We start from the raw sequence: 10,823 nt of genomic DNA, 5'->3' as shown, positions 1-10,823 counted from the left end.
GAGTTGCACTCCCTGGGATGTTATTTTGAAATAATTCCCTGAATATAACGGCACACTGATGTCACATTGCCTCCTTGTGAATTCTGAAATAATGTTTTCAAAGGTGTCACAAAGATATTATGAATGTTACATATTTATGACGTGTACAATCACTGAAGAGTGTCCCAAAAACACAATTCTACTGATGAATGTGTTTCTTGCACACCTTCGAGATCATGTTTGATGAGAGTCAGACCACTGTAGACCACTGGAACCACACACTGTGATTGGATGCAAGAACAAAACTATGAAGGAATTGAATGTTTTGTAGAAGGGAAATCTGCCTTTGCTTTTTAAGGATTGACTCCTGTGTGAATATTGAATGTTGAACATGTTAGACTACTGTCAGATTATTGACCTAACAGGGATATGAAGGTCTGCCAATATTTATCGGAATGTATTTTTCCCATCAACCTTTCACGATTATAAGGCATTACGAATGTATTTCTGTTTTAAGTTGTAGATTTTTTGTGTCATGTCATGCTGTGCTTATATGCCACTGTTCTTTTATGGTGGTCAGATTTTGCTGTACTGACGAGAGCACAAAAATCTCATGGGAAACTATCACTGTGACATCAACAGTTTCCTGCCAATCTTGATTTTCGCTTTATGTTTCACGAAGAAATGTAATACACGAGTGAGAGAGAAAGATCGAGTGACTGAAAGAGAGAGAGCGTCTGCGTGTTTTGCTGAAATTCAGAGACCTTACTAACCTGTGTGAAATAATGGATGATTATCCGTCAGCAGGTAAATTATTGTGATGCATATTGAACACATTAAATCACTTTAAAACAATTCAGCTCAATAAACTGAAAACAAAAAACCCTCAAAGATTCTTCTTTAATCTGTTCTTTTTACATTTTACATTTGTACCTACACAATTGTTTTGTTTTGAAAGAAGTTTTGTGAAAAAAAACAGCAATATTGTCAAATATTATTATAATTTAAAAGCATATGTTATATTTAGATATATTATAAAATGTAATCTATTCCTGTAATGTTAAATCTGATTTTTGAGCATCATTACTCCACTCTTCAGTGTCACATGATCCTTCAGAAATCATTCTAATATGCTGATTTGGTGCTCAAGAAACACATTTTTTATATTTTTGTGGAAAATTTTATATAAAAATGTCTTGTAAATGCTTTTACTGTCATTTTCTTCATAATTTTAAATAGTAGTGTGCATCTGTTACATATTTGAATTCAGCTTTTGGAATTCAATAAGCTATTTACCCATTTATGATATGAACATTTTTCAAAATGAAACCAACATCACTGTGTTTAGCAAACGGGTGATAAAATGAAAATTACAATGAGACCAGAGGAAACATACTAATTTCAACTCTGTTTTTCTCCATAATGAAGTTTATTATGAAATAATGATATAATGTTATTTCAATCAGATCACCGAATCAAAAATATTAAACTGATATTTTCCTTTGTAACATAATCATAGTTTCATGTGGCACTTAGTACACGTGTGTGACATATTTCTTCCATACTGTCCTCTTACATTTTTTTATGCCCCAAAAGGGTCTTTAACACTCCAGCAGAATCTCTAAAATATAGAAAGAGGATCAAGATGGAAAAAGAAATTCACACTATAATAGAATAAATAATGTTTTATAGCAATACTATAAATATTGTGATTGGACTAAATACTATCCTTTGAAAGTTATCAGACAAAACGAGAATATACCATAAATTAAATTTTGCACAAGTCCCTTTAATTCGGGAAAAAATAAATATAAATATATATACTGTATATATATATAGAGAGAGAGAGAACCAAAAACAATCCCAAAAAAACAATTACAAACTGAAACGCTATGTCATGCTAATCCTAGCAGCGATAACCAAATTTCACTGACTTAATTTTCGCCTGAGAAGTCACATGGCGGGGTACCAGCTCATGGGGTTGGCATTCGCACATGCCAATGCACCTGTTAGAGGAAAATTTGGCAACCAGACTATTTTGGCATGTTAGAGATGAATTGGCACGTCATTACGAGGTTGATCAGTAGGATTAAAGTCATCCTGGTCCAGGTATCATTCCCCATAAAATTAAGATAGGGCTCAGAGGTGGCATTACATTTTTTTTCTTCAGGTTTTCTGTTCTTCTGTCGGATTGCATTTATGACAGGAGAGAGGAAACAATGGTGAAGCTGCGACCGAGACCTCAGGATAAACAAGGCTCTGACGTAAACAAGCTACAGAGGTCCACTGTTCTGAGCAAAACAGTTCCTCCTTTAGGTTTCTCTGCTCTGTGTTTTTATCAAGGTGCCTAAAAGCTCCAGCAAACCAAAATGACTTTTAGCTTGATTGACTGGAGGTTTCTCTGAATGTCAAAGTTGTTCCAATATCCGTATTTCCAGTATACCGCAATCGGTGTAAGAAACTGCTGTGACAAATTTGCAAATCGTGATCCACTGTTCTTTGAGACCCGTAGGAATAGAGTTACACAAATAAAAATACCTGCAATGAACTGAATCACATGCAAACAAACTAAAGAGTGCAGCAGGTTCCATTCAAGGAGAAATTGTCCAGGAAAACAAAAATCTTCAGCTCTGACCAGACTTGAAACTGTTGGAAAAACACGTGATAATGTGGAGTATGAGATTGAGAGAGAAAAAGAGAGATTGGGTGAGAGAGAATGCCCCGAATAGTCACAGTGCACGGAGGAACACCAGGGCGGCGCTAGACAGCAAGAGTCATTACGTTGGTTTAGTGCTTCAAACGGTGAAAATTCGATTTCCGTTGATTCATATAGAGAAGAAACTATATTTCATTATTTAAAACCTCTCTACAAAGAGAGTGCTGAGGGATAAAATGTATGTTTTGTGTGTGCGTTTGCGTGATTCTGTGAATTACAACATGTTGTGTACAGTATTCAGTGCAGCCAGCCCAGCGAGGTGTCCCCGTAACCCCAGTAAAAGAAATACGCCTGGTAAACCCCAGTAAAGCGAGGTCCGTCCTCTCTCCTGTAGTTTGTGTGTGTGTCGGTCCTCCTCAAGTCCCGCTGATGTATCTTAAGTAGAATAGTGCTTTTCCAAGTATACAGAGGCTGGTGTATCCGACCTCTGGTGGAAGTGTGTTCTATTTTTTAAAGGGAGCTAACCGACTGAAGTTCTGCCAGAAGGGAGATGTGCTGCGTTTGGGCTCGTATTCGTATCCATCCGCCTGCCCGTATCCGTCGGGGAGAAGGTACTGCCCGGGGTTCATGGGGTCCAGTGGAGGTGGGTGTGCTGGGGGGCCAGACCGGCCCACACCTGAGAAGAGGAACACAAGGGAATACACAAAAATTAATGCATAAACGCAATGGGTTACTATGTTTAACATCACTTGTTACTGCAGCATTACTTATTACTGATGCACTTATTTTTTATTTACTGCAATTCCAATTTGTATCAGTTTATTTATGTTTTCTTAGCATGCACTTTTTCACCATGGTAACAGCAATACAATAGAACACAGTTTTAATTTATTGGCCATTAGCATGGAAATTATGCTATGCAGAAGGATTATTCTGCCTAAAGCAGTGAGACACAACAACTTCTAAGAACATCTAAATTCTATGAGGAACATACTTCAAGATGGTGCTGGGCAGCCTTTAAAAGCAGATTTTTGCTCGTAAGTGAAAATTGTAGACATCAAAACAATAATTTTTTTTTTTAATATATATATATATTTTATGTAAAGCTTTTCACGTTTTTACAGAACAACCTCCCACCCCATGCCAGCGAATATTAACAAATAAATAAATATATAATGATAAAATAAAAAAAATTAAATAAAATAAAAACACAACAATGATAAATGCCTATATATACGTACATATATCAAACCATTAATTCTGACTCTTTATTGTCAGAACTTGAAAATCTCTTGTTATCGTTTTACTGAGGAAATTATATCGTGATAATTATCGTTATTATTTTATCACACCGCTCTACTTTAAGAACAGGCTTCAAGATTTCAAACCTTTCTGTTTGGTAACTCTCCTAACGGTCAAGGCAGCGTGTCTCTTCTGATACTCAGAGATTTCAAAGCCTAAAGGGACAAAAAATAAAATAAAAAAAATAAAAATATTCAGTGTAAAAGTTAGTAGCTTTGTGTGAAGAACAGAACAAAGTTTAAATCACTGTGAAGTGTGAGTAGTGACTATGAACTTGTTTGGACAATGTCTTTGAAAAAGCTGGAATAAACAAACATTTAGCGTAAATTAAATAACAGCATAGAAATTTGAGACGACATGAGAAATAATGTCTGAACTCACCAATCTTCTCATCTTCCTGAACCATCTTTCTTTCCTCTTGAAACGCTCGAAGCCAACGGATTTTCTCCTCCAGCTTTTTGGGCAGGAACAGGTGGATCTCGTCTGTCTCTCTGTTGGCCAGTTTGAAGGCATTCTTCACACTTACATTAAAATCATCATCTCTGCCATCGATTGCATCAATGACCTCGTATCGATCCATGTCAATCCGACCCTTATAGTAGAGAATATCACGGCGAATGAGATCCTGTGGAAGGCGGAGAGACTTTATGGGTATGTCTGTAATCCAGACAGATTACTGATAGAATGAAACTGGATTGATTGATTATTCTGCTCCAGCATGAAACATCCAATACATCATTCTCATCCACCACCTCCTTTCCTCTCCTCTCCACACACATCAAGGTATTTGCTACACCAGGAGGTTGTATTCTGTGTGATAGCAACTATGACTGGCCATGATCAAAAGACATAATACACAATAGTTTCTAATTTTATATTCTATATACTGTATATATTGTTCTAAATTTGGGACCAGAAAGATTTTTCTAAAGAAAGAAATTAATACAATTGGTCAGCAAGGATGGATTAAGTTGATCGAAAGTGATAGTAAAGACATTTATAATTACAATTGCAAAAGACTTATTTCAAATAAATGCTTTTGTTGTTGTTGTTGTTGGTTTTTACTTTCTATTCATCAAAGAAAAGGTATATCATGATTTATGTTTACATGGACCACAAAATAAGTCATAAAGGTAAATTTTTTGAAATAGAGATGTATACATCATTTAAAAGCAGTGCGAATAAGCTTTCCATTGATGTATGGTTTGTGACAATATTTGGCTGAGATACAGCTATTTGAAAATCTGAAATCTGAGTGTCCAAAAAAAATCTAAATATTGAGTAAATCACATTTAAAGTTGTCCAAATGAAGTACTTAGAAATGCATACTACTAATAAAAATATAGGTATAGTTCACCCAAGAATGAAAATTCTGTCATTAATTACTCACCCTTATAACGTCCAAACCTGTAAGTCTTCTCTTAAGTTCATCTTTGGAACACACATTGCATTCTGAATGCATTCTGAGAGCTCTGAACGCAAACAGCGTATGCTGTTCTGTGTCAGCCACACCAAGCGGATACGTTTTCAACATTAATTTACGTTTTGATTAGAACGAAAACAACGTATCCATGCGGTGCGGCTGACAAAAAACAGGATACGCTGTTTGCGTTCAGTGGATACTCTCCACTGTCTTCTATCACGAAAACAAATTCCTTGTATGTGTAAACATACTTGGCAATAAAGCTCATTCTGATTCTGATTCTGAAAATGGCGCTACGCTAACGCGGAGACAAATTTTTTAATTAAGTCATTATTTTAGTTTTCTTTGTGCACAAAAAGTCTTCTCGTAGCTTGTAAAATTACAGTTGAACCCCTGATGTCACATTAATTATTTTACCGATCTCCTTGCTACCTTTCTGGATGTTGATCGTGTTAATTACATTGCTGTCTGCGGGAGGGTCAGAAAGCTCTCAGAATGCATCAAAAATATCTTAATTTGTGGTCTTAAAGTTTTTTCAGGTTTGGAACGACATGAGGCTAAGGAATTAATGACAGAATTGACATTTTTGGGTGAACTATCCCTTTAAGTTTTTATATATTTATGGTAGGAAATTTACAAAATATCTTCATGGAACATGATCTTTACTTAATATCCTAATGATTTTTGCATTAAAATTTTTTTTTATCATTTTGACCCATACAATGTATGTTTGGCTACTGCTACAAATATACCCACGCGACTTAGACTGGTTTTGCGATCCAGGGTCACATATGTCTCTGATTGTCTCTGTTTTTGTGTTGCTGTATTGTCTGTGCATGTCAGATGGGGCTGAAGAAATCTGTTTTTGCACCTTTGTGGAAAGACTAAAAATGGGCCACGTGCATTAAGCTTAAGGGTGTTTGGAGGACAGTTAAAACATAAAATAGCTCCTACCTCTGGATGGAATCCAAATCACAAACTCTCATTTGTGCTGCACTACCACAATTTAATCAGTTATTTGCTTCATCCCCTTTCCTCACCTTCTTGCAGAGGACCATCTGATGATCGAATAGGAAGAAGATTCTGGTTTGGCTGCGTCCGTATGGTTGATATATCCAGGACATCTCCCCAGTGTACACAAGCTCTGAGCTCCTGTCCAGAATATCATCGCCCTCCACACACAATAACAAATGAATCACTCCATCTGACACCACTGAGGCTCTGATCATCGCTCAGGTCTTAGTATGCAGCTCTCAAATCAAATGAAGGTTGCATGTAAATAACATGCATCACTGATTGGAGCTTGTAAAAGGAAATAACATCAGAGTGAGTGAATATTTATTACACTAACTAATATTAATTACACTTATGGGTTAGAATAAGTTAGGTCTCTTATGCTAACCAAGGCAGCATTCGTCTGATCTAAAATACAGTACACAGTAATATAATGTAAGTATTATTACAATTTCTCTAAATATTTTGATATGTAATTTTCTACTTAATATCATTTTCAGAATAAATTATTCTTAGGTCATTAGAAAACATTTAAATATGCTGATCTGGTGCTCAAGAAACATTACTTATTATAATCAATGTTGAATGTTTTTGCTGCATAATATTGTGATGCTAATATTTAACAGTGTAGGGGAGGTATCATTTCTTAAATAATAATAATAATGAATACTTTTAATAATAAGGATGGATAAAAAAAAAAAGGTTTTTTTTTTAAATGCTGTTCAACTTTCTATTCATCCAAGATTTAGAGAAAGAATACTTACCACAAAAATATTAAGCAACAAACACTGCTTCAAAAATTAATTATTATTAATTGAGCACCAAAAATAAATGAGCATCAAATCAAATTGAGAAGAGATTTCTTCTCAAAGAGTCTCAAAGAGACTTCTTTCAAAAACCTATAAATCATATACACACAGTTGTGCTACTTATTTAATAATTTACTATTATTATTTATATATCTTTTTCCTGTTTAGCTCTTCCATTGCTCTCGTTTATATCTTACTAATGATTTTGTCTGAAAAGCTTTAGCCACACACCTCCCAATCCAGTACAGAGGCCTGCCACTGGGCAATTTTGTCAATGTTCTCAAGCCTTCGTTTGCGTTCGTTGATTTGCTGAGTGACATTTCTCATTACAGCTAGCGCCGCAGCTACGTACCGATAATCACTGGGAAAGAAAGAGAAAAGAATGAGCGAAACAGAAGAGTGAAAATGAGGGATGTCAAAATGATAAGTGGAAGCCAGATATGTGTCATTTACACAGTCATATATTCTGTGGACCCGAGTGACATTATCTGCACGATGCACCTGGAGTTAGTGCGTTTCGTGTGTACCTGTGTTCTTGTACTGTGTATTTCAGTAACTCTGCCAGCTGTAGAGGGTATTTGCAGATTTTCTGGACTGGTGTGAGCAGGTAGCCATCAATGGCGATGTCGATCATCTGCTGAACCAATCGGCAAGCTTCGAAGAAGTGCTGGTATCGTGCGTCTCGCATGAGACGTGTGAGCTCCATACAGGAGTCAACGTGATTGTTACAGTATTCCGAGTAGATCCAGAATCCATCTTGCTGTGAAAAAAAAAACCATAAAAAATCAGTATCCTCGACTCATTGTGTACATATGTGTGATTTTCTGTGTTTCAATACACACGTGTTCCAAAAAGCAAGGTCCGATCTCGCTGAGGTGAGGTTCTTCTGTGTTAAACTGTTTCTCCAGGTCTCTGACAAAGCTCAACTGGAATCTGTAAATGTCTTCGATATTTCCAAAGATCACTTTCAGCTGATCGTCGTTAAACATGTCTCTGCGCTTTTTACACTGACGGAGATAGCCCTAAAAGGCATAACACATACACAAACTTACACTACCAATCAAAAGTTTGGGGATTTTTATCACGTCTCCTACGCTCACTAAGGCTGCATTTATTTAAATGTATTTAACGTGTTATGCTCACATTTAGTAAGATGACAAGCCAAAAATTAAAATATCTGATTCATCTGAGCCATGCCTTTTACATAAACTGTACAATTTTAAACTCTTACTTAACTTTTGTCTCAGTTGTAGTTTGTCTCCATTTTAGGGGAACCATATGAGACGACCAAATAAGATGGTTAAATGAGAACTTGGTGAAGTCTCCTGAGCTTTGAAAGCGTTGGCATGTTTTTACCTCACAGATGTCCTTCAGGTGTTTGATGTAATGTCTTTCTGTGCTCATGATCTCATTGATGACATTGGCCCTCATCTGGTCCCGGTTCTGCGTGGGCTGGCCCAGACACAGGCAGTCAGTGCTGGGGTTCGGACTGGCCTCCGCATGGCCATTCTGCACCTCGCTGGAGCTTTCAGCAGCCTCGACCACGGTGTTTTCCTCCTGATTTACCCATAACTAGAACACACACATTAAGAGAGACCTGTTATTATCAGTTAAACTAATCATGATAATTGTGCTCACATTCGATTAGCATCCGACTCAGAGCATCCGGAGTTAAGGGCTTAAAAGGTCTAGATAGGGCTTTTAAAGCTTCAGGGGTTAAAGTTACATTGACGTGAAATAAAAGGAGTCAGAGTGTGCCCTCTGGTGGCACCAGACCCAATTGCATTTTTCCACATCAAAGGCATTGCAGTAAAAAAATTTCACATGGACATAAATGAATCTGCATTTGGACCTGTCACAGAGCTGCCAAGAAACACACACATAAGCCAGAAGAAGGGAAGAGAAGGAGGGAGATACATTTAACTTAATTAAATTGATTTCATCCAATGAATTATTTTTGTGACTGTAGGAACACAGTATATGTGTGTTTGGTGGTTGAGAGGATCTGATGTGATTTTGTTTGCCCTGATTATGTAACCTATCATTTGCTTTCCAAGGTGAGCCAAATGATGTGAACACACACGTGAACACACTTTCTAACTCTCTTTCTCACACGCACAATAAAAACCAATGAATATGCACCCATTTTATATACTGAGCTATACACCTAAATCACAGAAACAAAAGATGTACAAAAGGTAAAACTTAAAGGAACAGTTGATACAAAAAATTTAAATTCTGTTATAATTCACCCATACATGTTGTTCCAATCCCTTATTTTCTTCTGTGAAACATGAAAGAAAATGTCTTAAAGAATATTTTGGTTACCTCTGACTTCTAAATAACACTTGACAAAATATCCTTCTTTTGTGTTCTGCAAAAGAAAAAGTCATACAGGTTTGGAACAACATGCGTAAATGATGACAGAAGTTAAATTTTTGGGTGAACTGTCCCTTTATGAAAAGAATAATACTTTTGAAAAATATGTCAAATGCATTTAAAATGAGATGTAGACACCGGTCATATCAGTAGCCTAATAAAAGCATTATTTTAATCACTTTATTAAAGGATAGGTCACACAAAAATGAAAATTCAGTCCACATTTATTCACTTTCATGTTGTTACAAACCTGTATAACTTTCTTTTGTGGACCACTAAAGGTGAAGTTTTGAAGAAAGCATTAGTCGCTCTTTTAGTTGAATTCAAGCTTCAGAAATTGTAAAGGTTGCTTTGTTTCTTCTCAATAGCTGAGTAACATTGGTTTTGGTTTGTTTCACAGAACTAATATATGCTGGCTTTTGCTTGAATATGCTTGTGTGTCACGTTCACTTGTTTGTTCATCTGCAATCGTATTGTCGTTCCCTTCAGCTATGATAAAGACACATTATTTCCACACTCTACAAGCCTGGAGCGTCTAAACCTCCTCCACTGTCTGTGTCCGAAAAGTCAGATAATATATTTAATACAGCCGATAATAATACAGCAGATTCCACCGTAATTGTTTCTTGGTCTGTGTATGTATGTGTGGGGCGGAGCTATCAAAACAGGGGTGAGACCCTTTTGGGTAGGGGTGTGCTTGTTTTGGTGATTTGAAATATCAACATTGGCTACCAGAAATCACTTACCCCACCTTTAAGTCAGAATTGCATGATATAAAAGGGGTAATTCTGACTTTGTTTCACACAATTGCGTCTTTATATTTTGCAGTTCTGACTATTTTCCTCAGAATTGTAGGATATAAACTTGCAATTGCGAGTTATAAAGTCCAGTTCTAAGGGGAAAAAAGCCTGAAATTTTCTCAGAATTGCAAGTTTACATCATGCAGTTCTTAGAAAGTTGCAAATTCTAAAGTCAGAATTGCATGATATGAACTCACAACTGCGAGTTAAGTCAGAATTGTGAAATATAAACTTTATATCAAGTAATTCGGACTCTGTAACTTGCAACTGTGACTTTATATCTTATAATTCTGAGAAAAAAGTCAGAATTGTGAAATAAAATGTTGCAATTAACTTTTTTAATTGTTATTCAGTGGTGGAAACAGGCTTCCATGGTCTTCCATTATTTTGGGGGGAATAAACAGAATTCATTTTGGAATGGCATGAGAATGGGTAAATAATAACAGAACTTTCATTTCGGC

At 36.2% G+C, this 10,823-nt stretch overlaps 1 protein-coding gene across 2 annotated transcripts in view; it reads right to left on the bottom strand.

Moving 5' to 3' along the window:
• Positions 1 to 1,389: 1,389 nt before the first annotated feature.
• Positions 1,390 to 10,823, bottom strand: part of arhgef9a (Cdc42 guanine nucleotide exchange factor (GEF) 9a) — a 30,891-nt gene continuing 21,457 nt past the window's right edge. For both annotated transcript variants that reach the window (XM_059551125.1, XM_059551127.1), the window contains 8 exons: positions 8,540 to 8,755; positions 8,026 to 8,205; positions 7,711 to 7,943; positions 7,415 to 7,544; positions 6,401 to 6,532; positions 4,319 to 4,562; positions 4,024 to 4,092; positions 1,390 to 3,311 (listed from right to left, as the gene is read on the bottom strand). In XM_059551125.1, coding sequence (XP_059407108.1) covers positions 3,139 to 3,311; positions 4,024 to 4,092; positions 4,319 to 4,562; positions 6,401 to 6,532; positions 7,415 to 7,544; positions 7,711 to 7,943; positions 8,026 to 8,205; positions 8,540 to 8,755 — 1,377 coding nt within the window. In that variant the 3' untranslated portion in view covers positions 1,390 to 3,138. The remainder of the gene's footprint in view (positions 3,312 to 4,023; positions 4,093 to 4,318; positions 4,563 to 6,400; positions 6,533 to 7,414; positions 7,545 to 7,710; positions 7,944 to 8,025; positions 8,206 to 8,539; positions 8,756 to 10,823) is intronic.

The sequence above is a fragment of the Carassius carassius genome, chromosome 5 (genome assembly GCF_963082965.1).
Source record: "Carassius carassius chromosome 5, fCarCar2.1, whole genome shotgun sequence".
NCBI classification, from domain to species: domain Eukaryota; kingdom Metazoa; phylum Chordata; class Actinopteri; order Cypriniformes; family Cyprinidae; genus Carassius; species Carassius carassius.
The sequence above is the reverse complement of the archived record's forward strand: the minus strand, read 5'-3'. Positions and strand labels throughout refer to the sequence as shown.